The sequence below is a fragment of the Pelmatolapia mariae genome, linkage group LG5 (genome assembly GCF_036321145.2).
Source record: "Pelmatolapia mariae isolate MD_Pm_ZW linkage group LG5, Pm_UMD_F_2, whole genome shotgun sequence".
NCBI lineage: Eukaryota > Metazoa > Chordata > Actinopteri > Cichliformes > Cichlidae > Pelmatolapia > Pelmatolapia mariae.
The window spans coordinates 5753188-5781112 of record NC_086231.1 but is presented as its reverse complement, the minus strand read 5'-3'; the positions used below and the strand labels follow the sequence as shown (position 1 = coordinate 5781112).

At 43.0% G+C, this 27925-nt stretch overlaps 2 protein-coding genes across 2 annotated transcripts; both read right to left on the bottom strand.

Moving 5' to 3' along the window:
• Positions 1-84: 84 nt before the first annotated feature.
• shisa4 (shisa family member 4) lies at positions 85-10014 on the bottom strand. Its single transcript, XM_063473443.1, has 5 exons — positions 9732-10014; positions 6470-6647; positions 4096-4232; positions 3812-4003; positions 85-2963 (listed from the first exon to the last, which is right to left on the bottom strand). Exons 1-5 carry the CDS (start codon positions 9808-9810, stop codon positions 2923-2925), a joined length of 627 nt encoding a protein of 208 aa, XP_063329513.1. The 5' UTR covers positions 9811-10014; the 3' UTR covers positions 85-2922.
• A 2760-nt stretch (positions 10015-12774) lies between these two features.
• On the bottom strand, positions 12775-27533 carry ipo9 (importin 9). The gene is made up of 24 exons (XM_063473442.1): positions 27251-27533; positions 25532-25593; positions 25331-25417; positions 24525-24726; positions 24191-24279; positions 23917-24003; positions 23638-23757; positions 23396-23496; positions 22919-22977; positions 22660-22811; positions 22469-22567; positions 21713-21819; positions 21494-21633; positions 21058-21220; positions 17902-18128; positions 17593-17741; positions 17055-17183; positions 16661-16936; positions 16394-16560; positions 15889-16022; positions 15678-15797; positions 15281-15394; positions 15085-15161; positions 12775-13565 (listed from the first exon to the last, which is right to left on the bottom strand). The coding sequence occupies exons 1-24, from the start codon at positions 27396-27398 to the stop codon at positions 13455-13457; spliced, it is 3120 nt and encodes a 1039-aa protein (XP_063329512.1). The 5' UTR covers positions 27399-27533; the 3' UTR covers positions 12775-13454.
• Between the last annotated feature and the right edge of the window lie 392 nt (positions 27534-27925).

Sequence of the window (27925 nt, the reverse complement as noted above, 5' to 3'; positions counted from 1 at the left end):
GGTGAATGTAGACATCTAGTGGCCAGTGTTATAGATAAAAATCACACTTCTTTCTTTAAACTCAGAAAGAAACACAGACAGCAATTTGTTACATTCCAAAGTTAAATTTTATGTTAAAAGAAATAAACATTTTCCAGTCACTTTATTTTACAGTGTCATACCATCCATATGACAACAGACATGAAGCCATACCTAGACTCTGAACCTGATGTAAGTCATTAAAACACACTCATGGAGTTGGTTGGTTTAGAAGCACAAATGAACAGAAACATCATTGATGTTATATCAAACTACTTATGAAAGCATCTTTACAAAGAAAATCCCAGCGTCTTCCTTGTGCTTTACAAAGGCTCGACAAATCTGTACACGTGGACGTCGGCATCGGAGTGAGTAATTTATGCTGCAGACTAGCTGTGACAGTAATATTAGCTCTCAGGCATTAACATTATGTTTGAGCTGCTTAATACACTACACCTGAAAAGACAATCCAGGGATCACCTATTAGGAGGCATCGTGTTTTTCAATTCGAACCTTTTAAAGAAGGATCAGGGATGCCCTCGAAGCTAAAGGAGATTACAGGTTACGGGCCCTGACCTCACTGGAGCCCAAACCTGCAAGGACAAATTGAAAAGGACAGTTTGACATTTTGGGAAATCCACCATCTGCTTTCTTGCCGACTTAAAGCCAGATGAGAAGACCGTTAGAGCCAGGAGCCAGGCAGGTGGACGGCTAGAGGACGACCGGCTGGGGTTACGGATGGGAACATGTTGAGGTTATGATCAGGAGAAATTCACGATGACAGAGGAAAACAGACTTCACCTCCCCAGAATCGAATCTCAAGGCGTGGAAACAGTGCCTGACACTTATTAACATATGTTTATTCTGTGCAACACCCTGTGCTAGAATTCAGATTTTTTTTTTTAAGTTTCGGTAGGAAGTTTCTTTTTTAAACCAAGACCTTTACCCTGCTTCTAGTCTGATGCTGAGGTAGGCTATCGGCCACTTGCTTCTCTTATAATTAACCACACATGTGCAGAAAGGGGCTGACCTGATAGCAGAGTGTGGTGGGTACCACATAAGTGCATTTCCCAACAGCTCAACCGTTTTTTGCTACTTCAAGGCCTCGAAATTTCAAGATAAATGTACTTTTTACTACATTTTTTTTTGCAGCTTGACGACAACTGTTTCACATTTTTAAAACATAATCAGTGTACAAGTTTATTCAAATAAACTGACGTACCCAGGAAGCAGTTAAGATGAGCAACACCATTATGAGCTGCAACACCTGTGTTAAGGAAGCCAAAAAGTCTTTATTAAAAAGTCTTTTAGGTTTAATTCTTTTTGCATGTATTTATGCAGCACAAAATGAATATAACTACAGTAAATGTTGCAGCTAACTTCATAATTTTTGCTGATTCAATGTAGCATTTTTGTTTTGTTTTTAAGCAGAGGATTACAGACAATAACTACATTTTGGTGCCAATATATCAAATGTGCCAATAAAGGGGGGAAAAGCAACAACAAAAAAACAAAAACAAAATGTGCACCCGTCAACAAGAAAGCAAACACCTTCTCCAAAATGTCAAACGAGTCCTTTAAAGAGAGGTGATCTTTCAGCAGTAGTCGTTTTTGGCTTCGTAGCTTAGTCCAGAAGGTGAGAACCCATTCACAGTTAAAGGTAACTTAAATAGTAATAAATAGTAAATGGAAAGATGCCAAACGTCATATCTCATGGTACAATAAAAATACACGGTTTTAAAATAACTCGTTACAATATCATAAAATATTTAGTTGAAGAACAGATTTACAAAATATTTATTTAAATAGTTAATCTCTTTTTTCCCATGGTTAGTTACTGTAAGGCGGGATATTTTATTTTAATCAAGCAGCGTGACCTGCAACTCCCCTGTCCTGATATGTTAGAAGGAATAGACGTTAACACTGATTTCACTGTGAAACACCCTACCCGCCACTATGGAATTAATCAAGACTAATTTCTAATTTATTTAAAACCAGAAAAGAAGCAGAAGCGGACAGATATCTTTGACCAGGAAGCATGCTGATGTTGAGATCGTAAAGAAGGGTGCCACTAATAAACTACTTCAAAGTAATTACTCGTGTCAGATATTAGAAAGACGAGACAAAGTTCAAACCAACAGGTGACAAAGGGCTTCTTACAAAGAACTGGGAGAACTATTTAGATCTATAAAGCCACCTGCCTTAGATCCAAACATCACTTTTGCAATCAAACGTGGATCCCTTTTTTCCAGTTTATTTTTTTGCTTAGTTAGAAACATCAAAGACAAAGAAGAAGCACGTGATGCTATGATAACCGGAGAAAGTGGATCAGTGGCAGAGATTACCTGGAATGTAACCGCAGGCAGTTATCAATTTATTCAAACTTAACAAGGGGGAGGAGGTAAAACATGTTTTTTTTCTTTTACCAAATAAAGAGGGACAGCATTTTTTTCTAGAAGGTAACAAGCACTCTCTTTTGGCGACACCCTGTCACTGAGGTGAGTGTTTCAGATCACGAGGCTGGTGAAACAGCGCCAAGACGCAGAAGTCGCCTCGCTTTCAGGATCATGTGACGCCTGCCCAGAGGAGTCAGGCGTCAGGTTGCAGGACAGACTTTGATTTACATTAATACTGTGGAAAAGTAGGACGACGCTGCAAATGAACAACTAAAACAGAACTTAAAGTGCCTCCTGTTTTCTTTCACAGGCAACCCACTGCTAATCGAGCCGTAGCGGTTATTTTAGCGTGTGACTGTGTGCTTAACTGCATCTGCATCTGCGTGTGTGTGCGTGTGTCTGTGTGTGTGTGTGTGTGTGTGTGGGAGAAAGTGCTGCTGCCTTCTTTTGAAACAGTCCCTTCTCTCAGCTGCAGTAGTGTCCCGCTGTGTGCGTGAAGAGGAGCCCATCAGTGACCAGGATACTGAGGTGGAGAGTACGGTGGTGGGGCTGAAAAACAAGTAGAAAAAGAAGACACACATGCACACACACAGTCAGCCTTTCACTGTAAGTCTAGAAGTTTTTGCCCAGATTATACCAGTATTTTAGCTCAGAGCTAGGCATGTTCATGAAACAGACTACAACTACACAAAATACACATGGCTGGAAAACCAAAATAGTGACAGGGTAAGAGTGAGAGAGAGTTTTAAATGTCACTGATATTTATGTATTTGGTGATTTAATGAAGCTGGATGAAAACAAAGTTATAAAAATTCATACTGAGGGCACGAAAAACGTCCATGCTAAATTTTACAGTTTATGGGAACAGTTGCTGGAGAATAGAGGAAAAAAAAAAAAAAAAACGTGATTAAACACAAGTCAGCTGGAAAATTGTCCCAATCTGTTCAAAGGATTAGTGAAAGTTTTAATCGGCTGGGAGCATTAGGGGAAAAGTCCTCAAATTTAGCAAGACTCATTATTAAAATATGACACAATGTTGTTAAAGTAGCAAAGAGAGGTGCTACAAATGTGAAACTAGTGAAGAGACTATACAGTTCTCCTCTGAGGGAGGAAATGTTCCTAATCAGAGAGGACAATGTCCAACCATTGGACAGAACAAAATTCAACACATGCTGGGGTGAACTGCACTAAAGTTTCTAATATGTAAGTTAAAAAAACATTATGGAGAGATCAGGTGATCACCCAAAGAACCACTTATACAGTATGTTGGCACATCATTTTTTGCTTTACATGCAAAAGCAGTTTTTGTTCTTGATTGTGATTTGACATATACTGACATGACCAGGAAACCCTGCAGCCATGTGAGCTTACTCTGAGAGAAGTTATGCAGGTCTTACCCTGGCTGTATGCAGGATCCATCGGGCGTGGTACGTACGGTCCCGGCTGCATCACTGGGTACTGTGGAGGCATGCCAGGATATTGGGGCGCCATAGGGTAGCCAACGGGTGGATACTCTGAGGGGCAAATTGGTTTACCATAAGCATCGTACATGGGCTCAACCGGGTAGCTGGCCATGGGGATCTGCTGAGCTGTGGATTGAAGAAGATTGCACAGTTACGAAGGAAAATCCATACTTCATGGTCGTCTGCATAGACATCGACATGACAACGAGAGGTCTCACCATCATAAGGTGTCCTGCCCCTCTGCTGCCTTCTCTGGTAAAGGTAACAGCAAGAACACATAAAGCAGCAGACCATGGTCGCAATGATGGCCACAAAGAGGAGGATGGAAGACGCAATTCCAGCTAAAGTGGTGGGGCTGAGGAGAAGAAGAGTGGAGGAAGTAAGTTAAAAAGGATTCCCTTTCTTCCTTTGATCATTCAGCCTCATGTTGTTCCTCCCCCTCTGTGCTGCTAATTATGACTCACTCTGGAGGGAATTAAAGCAGAGGTGGCTGTGATGTGAAGCTTTCAATTTAGCGAAGACTGACCCCGACGTCGCATCCCAGCAAATGCCTCAAACTCTCCACCTCTCTGTCTCGACCAGATTCCACCACCTCATGATCTCAGAGAAGCAACAAAGCCCTCCATTTTATCTTAGCCTCCGCTGCCCACTGATCTGATCTCCCACCAGGCTCAATAAGCCACACGTTATCTGCTGGGTGCTGAACAGTGCCGGATGGTTTAAAATGCTGTGGAGAAAAACTGTCATGCTGCAGCCTCAGATACAAACATGCTTAGACTAGCATCAGTATTTTTCCCAGCTAAATGATTTCTCTCATTACAGGAGACTCACAGAAAGCTGAGCCACCACTGACCAGATATTATAGTCAACAGAACAGGCCGTGCACAAGTCTATGCATGATCATAAACCTCATCCAGCTGTTCCCAACATAACACAACAAGAGGGGACACAGTGACATTTGTAACAAAGTCTAACCCGTTTGTCCTTTCGTGTTTGTGGCAGGACTTTTACTTGAGCATTCTTGACTCTGTTAATGGTTTGTGTGAATAACAAACTCAAAGGTCTACTTGTTAATTTTTTTCTAAACTACATTTTTTACTTCCTGATTGAAAACCAGGGGAGGAAGCTAAATGCTCCAAATAAGTTACTAAGTAGAGTTAAGGAGTAATGGTTTTACTCCATTTCACTGCAACACACAGAAAACATGTTTTACAATTATTGTGTCCTACATTTTACCATTTTTTAACAAGTGTTACCATTTGGCTTTAGTTATGAATCTACAGCTAACATCCATTTTCAATATCCTTTTGTATACAGTGCCATGAGAGCGTATAAGTAGACACTTCCTCTACGGTTCCTGTGTGTTCTCAGAGTACTCTGCAAGTCCAAAGATACGTTAGGTTAATTTGTAGGTTTAAATCGGCCTATAGATGTGGATGTGAGACTGCGTGGCTGTCTGTCTCTCACTACGATGTAATCCACATAAGTGGCCGATGCCATGACCAGCCCTTGTGCATTTGCGTGGTGTTTTATGTGTTGATTACCTTGTGGCCGTGTCACAGTGTTTAATATGCGGTGCCAGCCACGACATAAACAAATAAATTGTCAGGGTTTTTTTTTACCGTCCTGGGTTTCCTCTCTTGGCTGAGGTCAGTTTTTTGTTCCCTCCAGAGTCTAAAGTATTTGTCCCTCAAGTTTTTCCACTTCTGTGTAGATTTCTTCAACTTCAATCCGATAGTTTCAAAAATCTACCTCCAGGAATTTCCTGACATCTGTGAATCCTTATATTGTGGCTATGATTATTATTCCTTATACCAATGTGACGATTCATATTGAAAAACTGCAGTGAAGAATTAGCCAGAAATGCACAGGAGGAATCGACAGTACAGAACTGGCCAATCATAATCACTGTGGGCTGTTACATTTCCAGAGAGGTTCACAGCGTAGGTTACAAAGTGGGATTTCAGAGAAGTTTGTGGTTACGATGTACCTACAGCATAGATTTAACCCATTAGCCTGTGATGCTGCACATGGACTTTCACCCTATGTCAGCAGCCATCAGCTTCAGCCCCCACTATAACCCTAAGTTTGATAAGCATCTAAGAAGATGGATGAATATACATTCAAAAATGTATAAAGTTTCAGCTTTTCTAGGATAACTGTCCATTGCTAATTATCCTAAGCTTTGATCTATCCATTATCTGTTTTTGTGGCTTTACACAACCTTTCCGGTCTTTAAGGCCCCATCCCAATCCTTTCAGTAATACTGTTTCTCACTTTCAACATTTTATAGGTTTGCACTAAAGCTAACAATCTGCAAATCCTCCTTTCTCAGTTTATTTAACCAAGTGTCACAAATTATTTGGAAATAATGACATTTCACAGACTTTCTGAGAGTTGCCCAGAAGCTGAGCATCGATGCTTAAGGTCTGGAATCTAAGTTGGAGCTTTGTGGAAAACCACGCTTCGAGGGGATAAAAAGCTCCTGCAGTGATTGCCTTGACTCGAGAACACAAACCGTGACGCTTGGTGTCAAGTAAATGAATAAATAAGTAATAAAACTGAAGCCCCTGCTGCTGCGTCTACACCCACCTGAACTGGAAGAGCATGCAGCGTTTCTGCTCTCTCTCCGTGATCATCTTGAAGGCGTCCAGGCAGCAGTAGCGTCGGTTGCAGTTCCCACAGCAGAACGTTATGAGAGGGCAGTCGAAGCCGTTGTGCCAGGTGCCATTTTTATCCACATACCACAGACACTGCTCGTTCCCACTGACTGCAAAACAACAAGAGCAACACAAAGTGAAAGGGAGGATGACACAACAGGGAAAGTGATCAAATAACTGGCTATGGAAGGAAGCAGAGAAATGAGTGAAACAGCAAGCGCTACTTCACATGGCTCTTTAAAGTGATTATCTTCCTTTTTATCTCTCCTTTTTGACACGCCGTTGTTTGTTTGTATCAAAGTCCTGACTGTTAATTTACAGATCCAGCTCAGGGTTGCCTCGAGCAAATCATAAATATGTATTTTGAACATTTCCTGGCACTTCTTTCTTATATTTTTCTTATTCCAGACCAGACAGTCACAATGCATTATTCAGCAGTTCCCTGTGGCAGAGGCTGAAAACTGATTCGGGCTCCAGTACTAGAAGGTACCCAGGAGATTTAAAGGACCTGAATGACTGCAACTAAAGATCACTTTCACTCTCAGTAAATCTGACAGTTACCTCTTCTAAAGCACCAAAGTCCTTCATCTGAATATGAAGTACGTATTAAATATTTGGCATTTTTGAGTGAAAACTGACCTTAACGGTTAATTTAAGGCCTTAATTTTTGCCATTATTAAGGAAGATCCATGCACAGCCACCACAAAATCTGGATGAAAGAAAACTCTGTTTATTTTCCGCGGTCGACGGGCTTACAAAAAAATGATGATTCACACAAACCTGCGAAACACATGCTGTCTCCTCAAAGAATAAACACATTATAAGCCCTTAATTAAGCTGAAAAACGAACGCATGATTATCCTTTCCCCATCGTATAATTTAAGGCAGCGCTAAATTACAGGTCACAGTGTGTTTGTGAAGGCTTCACTGCTTTTTTATCCATCAGTTTTCATGTGGAGCCTGGGAGAAAACCGACACACTCTGGGTTTTTCTGCTTCACATTTGGCTTTTGGGGGGTTGACTACACATGACTGGTTCACATACTGCAAAACCAAGAGTTTTACAACACAACTGATGTGTGCTACGCTTAAATAAATTAAAGGCATTTTAATAAAACTGTGTTTACATTTTTAAAAAACCCATAACTTTACTACAGTACTGGTGATTTTGTTTTCCACACAGAAAAAAACATTACACTAGGTCATCCAAACCGAGCTGCAGCCCGTATGTAAATAAGATGACACATTTAGCCCGAGAGAGCTGCTTTTCCGTACTGAGCCGAGTGCATTAAACTGATGGAAACGTCACAAAGGCCGTCTAGGCCACAGTATCGAGCCAAGACTTGTATAGACTTGGCTCCTGAACTAGCTGACACTAAATTTGGTTCATGACCTTTGAGTGTTAGCCCTGACAATGCAAGTTGTCCAGCTTTATACAAGCTTTAATTTAAAAAAAAAAAAATCTATTACTGTTTGCTGTCAGTATCATTTAGATGCTTGCACTGGTGTGGCCTGTCTCTAAAGCACCACTGGGCCAACTGCGACACAGCTTAACTTGCTGAGTAACAGAAGCAGCCCTGCTGCAGTGAATCCTACCTCTGTTACAATATTCTGTATTTGAAACCATTTAAAGAGGTTTTAATTTAACTTTATGAGCCAAAGTTTAACACATCATACTGGCAGGAGTTTTATTTGATTGTATTAATCAGTCCACGCCATTTAAACCAACGTGGTCTGTACAATGCAGTGTAGTTCACTCTACAAACTGCAATTACTACGGCAATAAACATTTAAACTTTTAAATTTAAGCCCGAGTTTGAGTCACAGACTGTATAAAAGACAGACGTGGCCACCGTGACGTCACATATTATGCAAACTTGGGGATTGAAAAATAAACCACATATATATTTAATCTTTATTTCACCAGTGCTTTAAACCGTATCACAGAGATAGATCATAATTCAGCTTTATCTGACATTTTTTTAAGATCTACCAGGTTCTGCAGAAATCCTGGGTGCCGTGAAGACCAGCGAAAATCAAACAGAACAGCTGTTTGCAAGTGATAGGGAGATTTCACAGATAAGCAGGGAGCATTGTAGCTTTATATATAAAAATATGTCAATGTTGTAGTCCCCTTAGGCTGTCTAAAGGGCCAGGAAGCCAGATCATAAAGTGCACAGCGATGTATACTGCTCACTGAATCTGCTATGCTACACAGAGTCCAGGCAGCAGCTGATGCAGATCTAAAAGCGCAAAAATTATTCAGATCTTGATATATATATACTGCCTGGTATTATCTGTGCATTCATACAGTTTTTTAAGTTATATTAAAAAGTACTTTTAAGTATTAGCCTTCCAGCACTGTCTTTAAACTCTAGTCTGAGCAGTTCTGCTGGAGAAAACATCTTTTTTTGCTTTGTATTACCACATATTAGACACCATATATAACAATAGCGATATACCAGGTTATTTCCTGCGTATAAAATATATAAAGACTTGGAAAAGACTCTTTGCATCGACTACATGTGGACAACTCTTGCTTAAATGTAAAAAGCTTGTATATTATCAGCCAACTGAAAGGTCACCCAACTCCACTAAAAGGTCATATATGCATTTTTCTATATGAATGCTTCATATTAATTTTTATTTTAAAATATGAAATAAAGATTTTTTTTTTTTTTTTCTATTGATATATTAAGCTTTAACACACTTCTAATTTTACTCCAGTATGTACAAACACGTCTGAGTCACTTAGCGCAGTATCAGCCATGAGTTACATGAAGATAAATCAGATTTTCACCTGAACAGGTATCTTAACGGTAAAGCACGAGTCAAAACTAGCTAGCTCCCGGTTCTCCGCTAACTATAGTAGATTTAACGAGCGACGGCAGTTCAGTTCATATATACATGAACTGCTGCACGACTAGTTCCCGTCATAAAGGAGCCAGTGAAAGCTAAACGTGTCCGCTGAACAGCGTTTAGTTCCAGTGATTTAGGCCTAAAATAAACACCGAGGCTCCGGGCTAACAATTAAACAGCCAAAAGCGCTTTGAGATCACAGTGACAGCGGCTCGTGTGCGGGATAAATAAGCAGCAGTGCAGCAGAAAAGAAAGGGGGAAAAAGAAAAGGAAAAAAACCGTTACACCGTTGCCGTTAGCTAGCGGCGGGGCCTGGATGGAAAGCCACAATCTTACCCTGAGAAGTGCTGAGGACGACGGCGAGCACCGCCAAAGTCATCGAGATGAGGGTCATGTTTCCCCCCGGAAAGATCATTCCCGTTTGGATTTTAAACCGAGTAATTTTAAAGAGCAGGTGTTCTCATCGGTGTGCACGAGCAGAAAGAGGCGCGCTAACGGTCGTTCTCATGCATTATCCTGGCCAGGGAACAGCACGGGGGACGGGACGGCTCTGACAGTCCGTAATTTATCCGTGGAAATGACACAGCGCTGCTGTGACGCCGCTCACCCGGGACGAGGGGTGTGCTGCCTTCACGGACTGACTGAAACGTTAGAATTATGCCCCATCACTCGGCCGTCGACAGTTTGCCAGCAACAAAAACCAAACCGCGTCACCAGTATAATTACAAATCATAATGGAACGGAAACACATCTTTTTACTCCAGTGCGCAAATACACAGTAAGCCTTTCACATTTAACAAAAAGATAATTATTATTAGCAATAAACATATCAAAGGTACTTATTATGCACGGTGGTCCTTATCTGCATGATGCGCAGTATATCAAAAAGCATAATCACTGACTATGGAACGCCAGGACTGACATAATGAATTAATTAAATACACCATTAAATAATTAATTAAATGTGGCAATAATTAATTAAAATGGGAAATAATTAATTTAAATGGGAATTAATTAAATAGATTTTTTTTTTTTTAAAAATTAAACAATTATTGACACGTTTAATCCATTAATTATTGGCACATTTAAATAATTATTTAATGGTGTACTTAATTGATTCATTATGTCAGTCCTGGCGTTCCATAACTGACGTGAACATCGTTTTGAATGCTTAGTATATTGCAAGATGTCTCGTTAAGAGCTCGCGTTTTCGAGTCGCCTTGAATGCGTCTTCCTACCCCCAGCCTGCACTGTCTGGATTTTAGCAAGTACCTGAAAAAACTGCTTTCTTTAATGTCACACTAGTGCTAAATATCCTGAAACCGTGGAATGACCACATGTTTGATAAACCTGTTATTTATAGGAGATTAAAATAAACCACCTAACTAAGCCACATAAGCCCGGGTTCATTATTTTGTCTGTAAAAATATGCAACTGTGAACCTCATTTGTATGAAGTTTCATTAAGTGGAAGGAAATAACATAGAGATACGGAAAACTTTTCAAATACTCTCTCTGCCCACACAGCTGATCCCGCTCACCTGTTTGACCTTCTTAGTAGCTTTGCTGCAATCTGTTAAGCTGGGAGACATGACACATTTGAAAGGAGAAGCACTCCACTCTGCACACACCAAACACTCTTAATGATAATGTGTGTTATGGACATTTTTGTGGTGTTTTATAGTCATCTAAGTAGTGTTATATATTAACAAACTTTTAGATGGTTCAGATCATTAAAAAATAAATAAACAATAGATAAAGATAATCTGAGTAGATACAAAATTACGTTTTTAATTTATGATTTCATTTATTAAGGGAAATAAGTTATCAAAACACAGCGGGCCCTAAGTTACTCCATCTTCTCATTTAAACAGAAGCTGTTTGACAAAGCGAAGTAAGCTAAAAGATCTCAAAAACACATCATGGCACAATCTGAAGGAAGTCGAGAACTGACGAGAAACAAATTCACTGACATGTATCAGTCTGGAAAGGGTTAAAAGGCCATTTCTAAGGGTTTGGGACTCCAGCGAACCACGGCAAGGCCCATTATGCACAAATGGAAAAAACTTGGAACAGTGGAGAACCTTCCCAGGAGAATAGATGCTTTAGCGTGACCTTAAACAGTTCATTCATGCTAGAAAAATCTCCAATACGGCTGAATCAAAGCACCTCTGCAAAGAACAGTGGACCAAAATTCCTCCACAGTGACGTGAAAGAATCATTTCCAGTTATCGTAAATGCTTGATTGCAGTTCCAAGGGTGGCACAAGCGGTTATTAGGTTTGGGGGGAAATGACTTTTTCACATAGAGCCAGGTTGGTTCGGGTAGCTTTTTTTCCCATTAATAAATGAAAATGGTTATTTTAAAACTGCATTTTATATTTACTCAGGTTATTGTCGTCTCATTTTAAAATTTGTTTGATGATCTGAAACAAGTAGGCGTGACAAATATGCAAAAATATAACAAATCAGGAAGGGGACAAATACTTTTTCACTGCTCTGTGTTATAAACTGTGTGTAATCTAATTTTTGTATAATCTTTTTTTCTGCACATTCCTCTTTTCATAGACAAATATTCACTCTCAGACATCCTTTGCTTGCAAAGGCGAATAACTGTGAAATCTGTAACTTGTTCATTGTGTCATAACTGATGTCATGGGTGACAATATGGAGGAATATGTCACCCATTCTATACCATATTTCATATTCCATACACCTGGCAGCCCCTGTGGTTTTAGCCCTTGTGTGAAGTTCGTGTTTGAGTCTGAGCTGTTTGGCATGTTGACATTCATGATTAGCAGATTCCATTTTTAAATCCACATTAGCTTGTGTTGCTCACAAAGGTGCATTGGGGTAAGGAGCTCAGGAGTGAGCATAAACATCATATCCTTTTGGATTTTCTTGGAAAATTTAGTCATTAGTTCTATTAAAATAGAAACCAATCAACAGGAAACTCATTTTTAAAGAATCTGTTTGCATATTGGCGTTATATCCACAACCTTTTGACCTCTTTGTTTGACTAGAACTGCTTTTCTCTTTTTACCTCTTGGGCTTCCAGATCTGCCACACCTGAAAAGCACTGGCTTCTTAGATTTTGCATTTTAAGCCTCAGGACGTAGCCCTGTTGAGACACTGCACTCTGCTGAGTGGACGATGCTTTTATGTCTGTGGCAAACCTGTGAGATCTTAAGTCCTGTATTTGTTTTCTTTAAATCGGTGATTAGCTGTTAATTCTGTAGTTTAATAATAATTTTGTTGCTTTCTGTTCCACCCTGGACTCCAAGTAAAGGTCAAAACAGATATGTAAGCAATCAGAGTCCCAGTAGGCGAAACGTTTTTCTGTTTCAGTTGGAGTCGGACACAAAGACAGGATTCTGGTGATCATTCTGAAAATGTTGTCCTGCTGGGACTTTTATTTAGAAATGTTTTCATCCCAAACGCCAATGGGTACAAGGAAATGGCAAGGCTGTGAATCACCATGGCAACAGTGTTAATTCCCAAATACCCACTGTACCCAGATACACGACAGCGGGTCTGAAAGTGCTTCATTTCCTGTCGTCAACAGTCTGCTTTATGGAATATAAGGCCGCCAATGTTTCTCTCCCTCTCGAACATCCCGGTGTTTTGTTTTCCTTCAGTCCATGTAAAGTTCTCCTGGAAGTGTTTCTCTGTCTTGCACCTCACTCGTTTCGTTTGTACAGAAACACACACAAAAATAAATGGGCTAAATTACAAACAACACATGGCGAAAAAGTCCGTACATACATCAAGGTTCAACCTTCTCGTCCAGTTTGAAGTTCCTTCAAAATGGTGAGACTCTCTTCGGGAACTGACCGGTGCAGTCGCTCACCTCGCCACGCTGCTCGTTTTAACAGAGTCCCTTCATCCCATCACAAGAATGAAGTAACAGGAGAGTTATGGACACGTGCATGAGTCTCTTCCCACCCCATCCCCCTCCTCTTTTATCAACTTTTCTTTTTTTTTTGCTGTAAATTCATTGTGAGGGACATGTGACGGGGCTGATGATGGAAGATGATGTGCTGGAGCTGCAGACGGCGGGGCTAGAGGCCTATAGACTGAAGGGTTTGTCTCTCGGCTTGGTTGAGGTGGCCTGAGAACATGCTGTAGCACGGCTGCTGGGCGAACTGTGTCAGGAAGTCTGTAAGGTAAGCCTGAAGAGGAGACAGAGGATACAGTGGAGGTCAAATCAGTGTAATGAGGTGGTAAATCCTGTGGGGAAAACTCAGGACAATCAGAGCACAGAATGAGCTTGGAAGCAGGTACAACTTAAACATTTCTTCAGCTTCAGCTCAAACATTCAGTTGGATTCGAGGATAAAGCGATCAGATTTTGGTGTTGTGACTTTACACCTGCGATTCAAAGCATGAATCTTTGTACCCACCTAAAAATAAATGGATGGTTTGTATTTAAGGATTCAGAAGATGGTCTCAGAGCTGTCACAGTGACTTCTTTGTACAACCCAAACCTTGAACTTATCGTAATCACTGACAGGAAAAGCAGCACATTAGCATATTTTAAAAAGCCGGAACCAATAATGTACTTTTTCATGGAATTCAGTTTTAGTCAGCACTCACAGGGCTTATCAGCCTTATCTCAATTTACCCCGTTTACAGCAGCAGTTCAACACGAACCAGCAGGTAAACACCGTTGTTCCGACTAACATTATTAATGGCTCAGTTCCTCAATAGTACACAACTCGACCCAATGCCATACATCCTGAAAAATGCTGTTTACCAGCAGATGAAAGTGCAAATTGCGTGTCTCGTCTCCAACATTAATCCAGCAGGCCTGACGCCATTTTATCCTAAAGCTCTGTTATAATTAGAGCGTCTTCTCATCTGATTTGACATTCTAGGGCAGAAAACGCTGGTAAACTCGCAGCAATGACCTCGGCCACTCTTAAGGGCTGCAGCCTCCCGGGGAGCTTATATATGAACATAATGTATTACAGTATGTCTGCTGGCATAATGGGTACAACCCAGTACTAGCAAGGTGACCTAATAAAGTGGCTGTTAAGTGCATAATACAGTCAATACATATTTCCCTTGTTAATACTTTGAATAACTCACTATTGATACTCAAGATGACAGTATAAGCTACAAACACGTGAGCAGAATATCTACACGGGTTTAACGATGGGTAACAGAAAGGTAGTTAGTGAGGAGGTTTACTTATGTGCAACTGCTAAAAATCTATACATACACAGATATACTGTTGGCATCGCTTAAGTAGATTTCAGCTATGGCCAAAAGAAAAGTACAGCACTGTAAATAGAGTTGTGTTAAATGAGGTTTAATTATCTCAAGCAAACATTTTTATTTATGAAATAGCAAAAATCCAGGGTTTTTATGCTTATGCATCAACCAGTGAAGATTAATCTGAGCAAGTAGATTGAACATTTAGTCTTCATTGATAAACTATCAATTTTAATTTAAATGTTCTAATCTAAATTTGGCATAAATATCTAAATTATTGTTACTAATTCAAAGGGAACCAGCAGAAGTCTTTGACTTGTGTTTGACTAAGTGAAAGACAACAGAGAGGGCAATAAAATGTCAGAGGAAACCAGCTCCAGCAGTAAAAACACAAAAGCTGGCTTTCATATTATTATTCTCTGTCGCTCCAACCAGTGTGTCCCACCCACGCTTAGATCTGAAGTAAGACATTTACCTGCAGGTCAATCTGATATATGGGGTCTTTCAAGGCATCTGGATCATCCTCATCGTCGTCCTCGTAATAATCATCATCTACAAAAATAAAATTTTATTCACTGAAGTGAAACAACGTTCTGTCATGAACACTGAGAGAGAGAGGGAGCTGCTCAAGGAAGAAATCAAGATGAAATCCAGTGAGGAGATACTGGTACCGTATCTGTTAGCGGCAATGAGATCAGAAAGAAGCTGCCCTGCCAGCCCTTCGTCCTCGTCATCATCATCCTCCACCTCGTCCTCCCCCTGGTCCTCCCACATACCACTGGAATCTAAGATGAGCAGAAATAACAGCTGGTTACTGAAAGGTCTGCTGTCCCAGCAATTCAATAGAACAACTGAACAAACTGCGATTTTTCAGTAAGTCAGAAGGCTTCACCTGTCCAACACGATGCACTTCTAGAGACCTGAGTTAACATCACATTTAGGAACTACAAATATAATTGAATAAATGAGTGCATTTGTAAAAGGACTGGAGCTCCCCCAACAGGCCTGTGTGGTATTTCCAACTTCTGATGACGGTGTACTGGGGTCCACGAGTACATACTGACTCACCTTGGCTCCAGTCTGCGGCGTTCGTCCTGCTGGCGTTTGCCTCGACTACAGTCGAAAGCTCGTTAATGATCAACTTAAAGATCTTCACCAGCAAAGGAATGTTGGTCCAACGCTCTGGATCTGTTCAATCGAAACATTTGCATTTTCTCATGATAAAACTTCTGCTTTCAGCAGTCTCTCTGTTTAAGTTCAAAATCATTTAGCTTCTTACTTTTTGCAGATTTGGAGCGTGTGCGGATGCCGTCGTCTGGACTGTAGATTTCTTCACCTTTCACCACAATGTCCTGGAGACGTTTATCATCGGTGTTGAGACTGTGCTGCAGCAGCTTACAGAGAGCCACCGTGCTGCAGGAATTCAAAAGAGTACATTTGAATGGACACGCTCTTATGCATCGCTTTTACACTCTATTTGAGCTCTCAAAATGCTTTACACAACATGCCTTGTTCACCCATTCATACAAGCACTCTTTTTTAAACGCATGAGTGCTTTCACCATGGTGTTCACTTCTTCAGATACAGTCCATAATAGACAAAGCTGAGAGTTTGTGTATTCAGGTTCTTAGTCAGATCCACCTTTCACTGATCCCAATCACTTTTAAAACACAACACAGCCCGAACTCAAAGGTGAAGGTTTTCATGTTCTGACATGACACATGTTCTTCCTTTCAGAACTTCTTTCACTGTAGGCCAAAGTAAAATCGTTGCAGTTTTCTTACCTGACCTTCCCCTCGTACTGCCCGTAGAAAAGGTGCTGCCTGCTCATCCACTCGGTCATGACGAACTCCAGGGCGGGTTTCCCTGTCGGTCCAGGCAGGCTGCACAAAAACTCCAGCAGAGGTTCCAGCTGAGAGTGAACCAGGTGGGCAAACACCATGATCAGAGACTGGAGAGGGAGGAGAAACAGGAGGTGGTTCAGATACCGGCATCCAGTGGAACTCAATTAAAATAAAGAAATTCAGCCATCAACCATCTTTCCTTCCTACCTGCATGACACTGAGGGTCTCGGCTTGCTGCATCTTGCTCAGAATCGCTCGGAGGATCTGATCCAGCTGCTCACCGAGCTCAGTTCCAGCCCGAGAGATTAAAGTGGACACCAACCTGCCCACGAAGGCGGCAGTGAACTCGGACGTCCGGGGATCCAGCAGCTGGTTGACCACCTGCATGACGTACCAGAGGCCGCTGTTTCCCTGGTCGTCCCGCCACTGGGCAACCTGCTCGAGGGCGACGGAGACGTACGCCCGTAGACACTCACCGCCATTCTGGAGAGAGGAGCGAAGTGATCAACGTGTTACACCACATGCTACATATTACACAGTTAAAGTGGCCCATGTGACATAATTATTTCTGGACCTTTTTCTGAGTTTTTGTTTTGTTTACCTGCATTATCGCATTGTCATCAGTGCGCAGGGTGCACTGTGCCACCACAGGAAACGCTTGGCACACCAACAGCTCTGACAGAGGGGGTTTGGTGTTTCTGACAACTGTGGTCAGGATGTCTATGGACGTCTGCGACAGAGCAGGAGAACAGAAAGAGAAACCGATGTTTTCAGAAAGAATCGTGATCTATCCTCAGCAATCGCCTCAGCTGGATGCAGAAAATGTCAAGTATTACATATTTAAAACACAAAAAACCCCACAAAGGGCATTTTTGGTTTCCACTGATCCAAATTTCTTGGGCCAGTTCTTGTTTTTGTTGGTCTGCACGCTGACTGAAGCAATACTTATGCCCACTGTTACATGAAGACTCTTACTTGTATACTTTTTCTTCTTTAAATGTGGCAAATGTCACTGTGTAATCATTTCAAATAAGTTATTTTGAACTAACATAATAAATTATTTTATAAAAGCAGACTGACACACATTATTGCACCTCGTAATTCTCTGAACAGCTTTGTATATGCCACCTGGTACTTACAGCGCACAGTCCGGTGGGGATCTTGTCATGTGGAGCCTGCATGATGCTGATAAGCGTGGGGATGAGACGCATCTGCATGGGGCCCTGGCAGCCTTCAATCTGTGCCAGTTCCTTAAAGATGTCCTGAGCCAGGGATGCCACCACAGGGTCTGAGGACACGAGGAGACAAATCTTATCACACCTTGTCCTCATCCGGGAAGCACTTTGCTTGGAAAAAGTGGTACAACTTAAGATTTTGCAACCAGGTGCTGATGACCAGAGCATGCTGGGAATTTAGTTCAACAGTCAAAGAAGGTGTGAGTCAAGTACCGTTGTTATATTTAAGGAAAATGGCAATGGTGAGGGGGCAGATCTTATTCTCGGCGCTGGTGGTGAAGGCCGGGTCAACGGTGCAGACGATGCACAGCGTCTCCATGACAAGCGTCAGCACCTCAGAGCTGAACTGGGCAGCCAGTTGAACCAGTCCCTCTAGGATGCTGGGGAGGAAGGGCTGAAGGACATGTGTGCTCTCCGACAGTTTCAGCTGATCACAGTACCTGGAGACAGACATGGATACATGAACACGCAGCATCCTTAATATTTTTATGACTTTATAGTCACTGCTTTGAGGTAACACCTTTTCATGTGGGACTGTTGGCTCTACTTCAAGATCTGTTTCATATTTTAGTGATGGACAAAACTAACAAGCACAGAAACCATGAAACAACTCAAGTTCAGACGAGGAAAGGATAAAAACATCTAATCCAGATGCAAAAACCTACAAGACATAAAACCTAACTGCACAGCTGCTGAAAAAAATGAACTTATCTGATTACCTGTTGAAATTTAGACGAGAAGATCAATGTGTTTGGTAAAGTTAAGCATACAGCCACTAGTCGGTTATCTTAATATCACTTAAATAGTTTAACTAATAGTTTAACTTACTATATTAATTTCTGTGTGGATAACACCGTACCTACCAGGACTGTACGGTGTTTCTCCAACAACAAACCTTGGATTACCCCGGAAATTAAAGCTGTCCTCAAGCAGAAGAGGAGGGCCTTCAAATCCAAAGACAAAGAGGAGTTGAAAAGGGTGCAGAGAGAGTTGAGGGGACTGATAAGGAATGGGAAGGATAGCTACAGGCAGAAGATGGAGAACCAGCTTCAGCAAAATAACGTTGGTGAAGTCTGGAGAGGCCTCAGAACCATCTCGGGCCACAAACATCAGAACTCTCTGCCTGGGAGGGATGTGAGGTGGGCAAATGAACTGAATCATTTCTTCAACAGATTTGATTCAGCCATGAGGCAGTCTCCAACATCGGCTGCAGACTCAACCACCCCCACTGCTGCTGTTCCACCTCTGACACCTCAGACACCTCACACCTCCTCTATTCACCCTGCTCACTCCTCCCCACCCCCAACAACAGCATCCAATACACAATCAACACAAGGCTCCAGCCTGTCTCTCTCAACCACCCAGGTTAGGAGGGAACTGAGGAGGATTAATGGCAAGAAGGCAGCAGGTCCAGATGGCATCAGCTCGAGGGTCGTCAGGTCCTGCGCGGACCAACTGTGTGGTGTGATGGAGCACCTCTTCAACCTGAGCCTGAGGCTGGGAAGAGTCCCACAGCTCTGGAAAACCTCCTGTGTTGTACCAGTGCCAAAGACTTCACGCCCCAAGGACCTCAACAGCTACAGGCCGGTGGCTCTGACATCCCACCTGATGAAGACCCTGGAGCGGCTGGTCCTGGCTCAGCTTCGGCGCCTTGTGAGCTCATCACTGGACCCACTTCAGTTTGCCTACCAGCCTGGCATTGGAGCGGATGATGCCGTCATTCACCTCCTACATCGTTCCCTCACTCACCTGGAGACCGCTGGAAGCACTGTGAGAATCATGTTCTTTGATTTCTCCAGTGCCTTCAACACCATTCTTCCCACAGTCCTGAAGGACAAGCTGGAGAACTCTGGAGTGGACCATCACCTCACTACCTGGATTTTGGACTACCTCACCGACCGACCACAGTATGTGAGGACTCAGGGCTGTGTGTCGGACAGGGTCGTCTGCAGTACGGGGGCCCCACAGGGAACGGTTCTGGCTCCGTTCCTCTTCACCATCTACACTGCAGACTTCTCCCACAACTCCACCCAGTGCTTCCTGCAGAAGTTCTCTGATGACTCTGCTATAGTCGGCCTCATCACTGATGGGGACGACAAGGAGTACAGAGGACTGACTCAGGACTTTGTGGACTGGTGCCAGCTGAACTACCTCCAGATCAATGCCAGTAAAACCAAGGAGCTGGTGGTAGACTTCCGCAGGCACAAACATCCTCCACTGCAACCACTGAACATCCAAGGTATGGACATTGAGACTGTGGACAGCTACAGGTACCTTGGTGTTCATCTGAACAACAAACTGGACTGGACTCATAACTCAGACGCCCTCTACAGGAAAGGGTAGAGCAGGCTGTACCTGCTGCGGAGACTCAGGTCGTTTGGAGTGGAGGGCCCACTCCTGAAGACCTTCTATGACTCTGTGGTGGCCTCAGCCATCTTTTATGGTGTGGTCTGCTGGGGTGGCAGCATCTCTGCTGGGGACAGGAAGAGACTGAACAGGCTGATCCGAAGGGCCAGCTCTGTTCTAGGATGCCCTCTGGACCCAGTGGAGGTGGTGAGTGACAGGAGAATGGTGGCTAAGCTGTCATCCCTGCTGGACAACATCTGCATGAGACTGTGACAGCACTGAGCAGCTCCTTCAGTGGGAGACTGCGGCACCCACGTTGTGGGACGGAGAGATTTCGCAGGTCTTTCCTCCCCACTGCTGTCAGACTCCACAACAAAGACTTTAACTGATCAACACACACATTCACACATGTGCAATAACACTAATGTGCAATAATCTTTCTGGCACCGTTGTATTTTTCACTCTGTTGTATATAGCATTTGTATTCTATTTTTATCCTATTGTATATTTTATTCTATTTTATTCTACTGTATATAGTATTATATTTTTATTCTATTCTGTACAGTTGTGTACTGTATTTATTCTTATTTTATTTTATTCTAATTGTCCTTCATAACTTTTGCACTGTCCACTTCCTGCTGTGACAAAACAAATTTCCCACGTGTGGGACTAATAAAGGTCATCTTATCTTATCTTATCTTAATTTATCTTGTGGCTGAGTAACTTCCTGTAGTCACTGATGATGGCATGGCAGACCCACAGAGAGCAAGATGCTTGAAAGTGGACATTTAGAGGTTCCTTTAGAAATCTTTTATGAGATTCGGACAAGTCTAGGATAGTGGTTTTCCTTCTGTTCCCAGGTTTTGTGCAAATCTGAGATACCTGCCTGCTTTTTTAAACAGCTCCCTAATGTAACAGGCTACAACCTGTACCGTGGACCAAGACAAAGTTCTTCAATCACAAAATAAAAGGATGGTTTTCTTTTGGCGGTGACCTGGTTACAATTATGAACGGCTAGCTCACCCCCAGATGGCCCTGACCGCGGAGATGCGGACAGAGGGCGGCTGGCTGTCATGGAGGCCGCTGACTGTGGCCTGGAGAAACTGCTGGATGAGCTCGGGAGACATGGCGGCTGTGAAGCGACTGGCCGCCCACAGAGCACGGCCGAGAAGGAAGGGAGACGCCGCTGGGAAGAAAAAACACAAGCAAGATGAGGTGAGGAACATAAAGAGTGAAATTTTCATGTTTCATTGCAGTTTGACGGCTTTGACTTGTTAAAAAACCTAAAATATTAAAATGCAGTCTTTTCATACTTTATGGGGGGAATTTCACCCCTTGTTAGATCATTCGAGGTCAGAGATATAACAAAGGACTCAAAGTTAGTTCTCGTCAGAAGTTCCACGTTCTTGCAGAAAAAACTCAGGAGCTTTGTTCCCGTTTTTCTGCTGACCGGACTCACCCGCCAGGTTGAGATCAGCCAGGATAACGCCGGCCAAAAAACCGTGCATGTCAAACTGGATGCGGCCATTTTTCACGTTCTCTGTGATGATGGTCTTGACCGAGCCGAGGGCCAACATACAGGCCTCATGGATCTTCCACCTGTTTTAAAATACATACATAAGGAACAGAAAGCGAAAACAAAGAAAGCCAGACTGGCTATGACCGAGTCTGCCCTCACCAGTGCTCATTGCCACTGTTTTTAGCCTGCTCTGCCTCCTGGAGGTGTCTGGTTGCAGCTGCTGCCAGCGCTGCTGCGCTCTCATTCTGAAACTCTGCAGCGACGGCCTGCAAAAAGAGGTCAAAGGTTACCGTCATGATACACCTGATCAGGGTGAACCCCAGGCTGAAAAGCGAGATCATGAGCAAGTACGACTTTGGCACCACAACAAACTTCTGGATGTGTTTGACTGCACAGATCTAACCTCTTCTATCATAACACTGCATGAAACACACACAGTGTATAGTGAAAACAAAACAAAAACAACACACACAATCACAGCTTTAAAATCTGCCTCCAGTGTCTGTGGAGGTTGTGTGTGTGTGTAGGAGAAGAAAAAGCAGAGCCAAGAGGATTGTTTCTCTCAGTCTAAATACAGCTGCCTGGCAGACACGCACATCCTCATGTTCTCTGCTTTACAACCTCAGATAAGTTCGACTTCTTGTAATTCTTTTTCATTTTATATAAATAATAACTGAAAGTTGTAAGATAAAACCTGCAAACTTGTTGAAATACCTCTCTATAACCATCTTGGAACTGAAATGGCTCAAGTCAGTCAAACTAAACTAGATCAAGGAGGCGTGTTAATTTACAAAAAAAGTGCCTCGCTGTGTTTAAAAGCAGTCAGCCAATTAAATAACAGCCCTCATACCTGAGACCTTTATCCAATAAGATTGCTTTACCTAAGCAGTGATAATTCTTTTGTTGTACTCTCACCAGCAGCAGGTCCTGAGCAGAGATCCTGACAGAGTAGGAGAAGGTGTCATCATCCTCGTCCTCCACAAACTGCTGCGGGTTAGCTGTCCACACTTTGATCTGAAGAGAAACAACACAAATATACTTAGTTTTTTCTTTTTTACTTCCACCTATGCGTGCATCCTCTATCAGATGTTGCAGTCGTTTCTCACCTGGTCCTCAGTGATCTGCATGTACAGGATGATGTAATAGATGAGTTCAGGCAGCGCCTTCCTCACCGTGCTCTTAAACTTGTTGTTCTCCAGCAGCGTGTGGACAAACTCAAAGATGCTGAACACCAAATTCTCAAAGCCCAAAACCTCACCTGCAAAAAAACCAACCAACCAAATAAATAAATAAGTAAATAAATAAATAAGTGGATAACAATATTAATAACCATGTGTAACACAGCAAGACTTTAATTCTTCTCACCGTCTGAGTCTACTGGGTCGTCCACTTCCTCTGTGTAGTTGACTTCTGTTCTCACATAAGTGAAGATCTGGTTAAGGATCAATGCACTCACAAAAACATTTTTCTGTCATTAATGGCTGTAAATTTAATTATTATATGAGATGACACTATACAGACAGCTTGTCTGTGAAGTCCATTACCTTGTCACACCCCAGTGCATCTTTAAGTATGTCAAAGGAGGTTTTGATCCTGCTGAGTAAGCAGGTTATTTCCATAGATTAGAAACTGCGACAGTGATGTGGATTAGTGGTTTAGAGAAACTGTTAAATAAACAAGAGATCACAAGTCACAGCAAATGTCCTGTCTGTCTGCAAGATGCCCAAAAGGAAGTCAAACCTCGAGGTAAGAAGTGTTCCTTCAGCCCCAAAACAAATGCTCTTTAAACGATTGCTGGGAGCGAGGAAACAGCTAATACACAGATGACATTGTAAAGGATATAAAGCTGCGCTTTCAGTCAGTGTATTCCACACAATGGGTAATATCTGCTGCATGGAGGACACCATGGGTTTGGGGAAGTTCTTTACCAATGCTGTCACTGCCTGTGAGACGAATAAGCAAAGAAAACAAGGATTTGAACCCTGGAAAGTAGCCACAGACAAAAAGGAAACTAAAAGACTGACTTAAAGTTTGCAGATCATAATCAGTCCTACAAAAGGGTCCAAGTGCACTGAGTTTCTCACCTTGAGGACTTCCATCTTGAGGCCGCTATCAGACGTGGGCCCATCGGGCATCTGCAGGGCTTGGACAAACGCTTCTGTGAACTGCTGCACCACAGGGAAGATCAACGCTTTGGCTGCACCCTACACCCAGGTCAATAAGAACGATTATTAAAAAACACAGCAACAGCGACTCAGGTCTATACCTTCCACGTTCATGCAGATATAAAAGTGATGCATGAGTAGAAGCCTTTTTGAAAGGCCATCAACTTAAAACTGAAACGTTTGCTGACCCCGCCTCACCTTTTCAAGCTCTTCAATAGCACAGATCAGGTTGGCACAGGTGGTGAATATCTCCACTGCTCTGGAGCGAGTACGAATACTATAAACCTGCAACAGTGAAAACAGTTCAGGGAGGCGATCCATGCTGGTGTATCACACAAATGCAATGCGCAATCATTAATGGCAGTCACAGAAAACAGGACTGTTCAGACTGACAGCTGTAAAATGTGTGCCTGCATCCACAGAGGCTCAATACTGATAGAGATAAGGAGCACATAAGGAGATATAGGAGTACCTCTGCCATGGTAAAGATCTTATACATCTCTGGTAAGATGACTGGAGCCACTAGCGGCATCTGGGTGTCTGTCACCTCTCGAGTAAACTCTGCAAAAAAAAAGAAAAGAAAAAAAGTTGTAAACAAAAGACTCTGAAAAATGGAAATGCATAAAGCTAATCTTCAAGAACTTAGCTGTAGTCCAAGCTAAAAAAACAACAAAAAAAAACCCAACTGCTCCTGAGATCACAGTCACTTTAAACCTGACTTCCAAAACAGATCAAATGTTTGTGCAACTTTTAAAATTCCCTAAGGAGATAAAGACTTATTGTGTTATTTATATGTTACTACATACCCGTGAGCACCCTCATGGCCCCGTGCACGGCATTAACGTCTCCGCTGACCAGCATCTCCATCAGGAGGGTGAAGAGCTGCGGCCACGCCTCAGGCCAGTCCCAGTGGGCGATGGCCGACACGGCGTACGCAACACTGGAGCGGACTTTGCTGATGGACTCCCGCAGACCGCTGGGCAGCAGCTCCCTGATGGCGGCTTTCGCCTGGAGGGGAACAACAAGAGTCCGACTCGCTTTGGCTTCAATCGTGTAACAGGGGTGTAGAGTTGGGTGATCTGCTCCTCCCCTCCCTCACTCTGACCACTGATTATACTTACTAATAATCAGACATAGGTCACTTTTACAATTACTTTCCTTCTTTGAGACGAGGATGGACACCAAAGGGTGTTCTTAAAAAGGGCAAATTAAATACCACTGCAGGATTTATAAGCATTGCTGTTACTTCTTCTCAATTATGGATAAGTTATTATACTTCTCTGAGCGGGCAGCCACCTCTCAGATACTACAGCACCATGTGGCCTATAGAGTGAGTCCCTGCTGTAAGTGACAATGGCTTTACCCCCCTCAATAATGATGAATCATCCTTTTCCCATTGCACTGTTGGAACAATACTAGCCAGGTGATGAGCAGTGCCTGAAGCAGAGCGTTTTTGATTTTTAATACATCTGAAAGCAGGCCTAAAACATGTTTTTTTCACTGTCATAATGAGTGAGAAATGATGTAGCTTAAGTTTGAATTTGCAACATAATTAAAAGTGTTTGAGATGTCTGAACATGTTTCCTGAGATTGAGGATGAAGCAGGGTTTACCTGATCTGTGGTTTCAGGAGGCCTGAACTTCTCTGACTGGGAACACCAGTGAGTCTCCACATACTGCTTCAGGATGACGGATGCCAACTGTAAACACAGCCAACCACACAAACAAGAAAATGGGGACATGATGAGGAACAACAGAAAAAGTGGTGTTTGTTGTAAAGGTTCATTTTTTTCTTTTTCAGTTTCTCTGCTCACCTGACGAATGGCAAGTGCTCCCTGAGGGTCGACTGTGAGTTCTGCCAGGTGGACGCCAAACTCTGCAATGTGAACAAATCAACGAGGACGACAGGATATAAATACACAACTAAATACATATCAGCTCGCTTAGAGAATGATGAATATAGAAAAAGAGCCAAATGTGGATGTATAAATACTGAATTTATAAATGAGGTTTTTGCTGATCCTACACATTTCCATTATTAATTTTCACTACGGTTTAAAGAGCCTGGCAAAATATGAAAACATGCATCCTTCAGCAGCAACAGGATGACAAGGGATCAGTGTGTGACATTAAGTAAGAGACATGAGACACACCATACAGGCAGAGGGAAAAAACTCGAGCGGAGCATGCTTTAGTCTGAACCTGGCATGCAGGGTGCCAAAGACATCAGGGTGACATCAGGCGCCAGAAGACAATGTTAGTGCTGACAATCCCATAGCGCAGCTGCCTTAGAGCGGGGCCAGCGGAAAGGGTCGGCTCGCTGCGATGCTGCAGTACAGCCGACATCAGTGCGTACAATTAGCCTTTCACCAGCAGCACAAACAATGGGAGGTCTAGCAGAGTCAGAGCTACACCCCCCTAGCTACAGTATCCATCTGTCCCAATTTTACTAAAAATCAGAGACAGAAATTGTCTTTTTATTTCTCTATCAAAAAAAGAAGAAAAGTAATCAAGTCTTAAAACTTTGCCAACAGATGAACTGCATAAAGCAACACCACAAGATTACTTCAGGATCTACGTTAACATGTTCTAAGGAAAAGCATCACTACTCCTTTCTTTTTTCCCCTCATTGGTTAACTTAATAAAATTCTGACACACAATCTGTGACTTTGATTGTTTCCTCCTACATTAAAGCCTCAGACTTTTCCCACTCCATATGAAACACTAACAGCTCTTTCATTGGCCATCCTGTGTGTGCTGCCCTCCCTGCTGGTCCTGATGGTGCAGGAAGCTGGAAGTCTGGGAGAAGCCCCTGCCCCCCCGGGACACATCTTCGCGGGAAAAAAACAATCTGTCAGTAAGGCATTCAATTGTTACCATAGTGACGGCGCAATTGAATGTTTAATATCGGGCAGGCGGCGAGTCCACTATTGTCCGGGCAGTCAAACAGCGGATTTTGGAGTTTGCGTGAACGTTACCAAAGTCGCTGCTCTCAAAAAAAGAGAGAGACAGAAAAAAGTGGTAATATTTTTTATCAAGATGTTCACGCGCACCTGGCTGAAAAGACCACGCGACTCTTGTCTTTCCCTTTGGTTTACTGACGCAGATGTTGAACCCAGAGTCGATCCCGCCGCCGTGCTGCTGAGGCCGGGGTGCACACAGCTCCCATGTGCTTCATCAAACTTAGTAACTAGGTCCGAGCTACTGACCACACTTGTCACACATCTGGCTGTCCGAACCGATCGCCTGAGCAAAGCAACCGGCCAGTCTCGAACCCCAATCAAAGATCATCATCATTATTATTTTAATCATCACCAACTCCTGGAAATGTGGCCTAATGTTAGCTCCGGGGAGCCAGGACAGTCGCTCAGCTAACGTAATGACTGCTAGCTTAGTCACAAAGTTAGCCCCAATAACGGCGGCCGTCAGCTGTTCGCGCGCTGGACGCGAAGCGGAGGCCCCCGTGCTGTTAATAAGAGACAACACCCCGGTTAACTTCTCAAAGCGCTGTTCAGACCCCGGCTGCCACTCACCCTCTGTCACTTCCAGCACTTTGATCTGCTCCTCCGCGGCGGCGCGCACTTCTTGGACCGGGGACAGGATGGCCGTCAGCGTCTCGATCAGAGCCTCTTTAAGTCCCTGCTGGACCGAACCGGGCCGAGCGCTACCCGCTGCACTCATGCCTGCTGTGTTTTCACCCGCAGCCCGCTACAGTCAGTCTACCAGCAGCTGTAGCACCACCACCCGGGGAGGAGCGACGAGCCACGGCCACAGAGACGAAGCGCGCCAATGCATGGAAACGCGGAGGCGGGGTTTTTGCGGCAGGAAGTGTGTTTGTCGTCCGGTTAGGCCCACGTGTTTTTCTCCCTTTGTTTTTGTTTTTATATTGCAACGCCCTCTGGTGGAGCGGAGGAAATTTATGATTTTGAGCTCAGGTAAATAATAATAATAATTATTATTATACTAGTTGTAGTATTGTGTATAGTAGAGCTCTCATAGTAAAGGCTATATTAGAGATTTTGTGTTATTGCAGGCATGGTTCACGGAAACTTAGATAGTGAGATCCACTGTGATGTATGGTATGGAGACGGTGGCACACTAACATGAAGACAGGAGGCTGGAGGTGCCAGAGTTGAAGATGTTGACAATTTCATTGGGAGTGGCCAGGATAATTAGATGAGTTAATCAGATTGATAGTTCAGGTTGAA

Excerpts from the sequence above, each read along its gene's own strand:
- shisa4 (XM_063473443.1), bottom strand. The coding sequence starts at position 9,810 with ATGATCTTTCCGGGGGGAAACATGACCCTCATCTCGATGACTTTGGCG. Across the intron at positions 6,648-9,731 it reads CGTCCTCAGCACTTCTCAGG|TCAGTGGGAACGAGCAGTGT; the intron begins GTAAGATTGTGG and ends GTTGTTTTGCAG. Across the intron at positions 4,004-4,095 it reads GGGCAGGACACCTTATGATG|CTCAGCAGATCCCCATGGCC; the intron begins GTGAGACCTCTC and ends TTCAATCCACAG.
- ipo9 (XM_063473442.1), bottom strand. The coding sequence starts at position 27,398 with ATGAGTGCAGCGGGTAGCGCTCGGCCCGGTTCGGTCCAGCAGGGACTT. Across the intron at positions 15,162-15,280 it reads CATTGCCGCTAACAGATACG|ATGATGATTATTACGAGGAC; the intron begins GTACCAGTATCT and ends TTATTTTTGTAG. Across the intron at positions 13,566-15,084 it reads TATATCAGATTGACCTGCAG|GCTTACCTTACAGACTTCCT; the intron begins GTAAATGTCTTA and ends TCTCCTCTTCAG.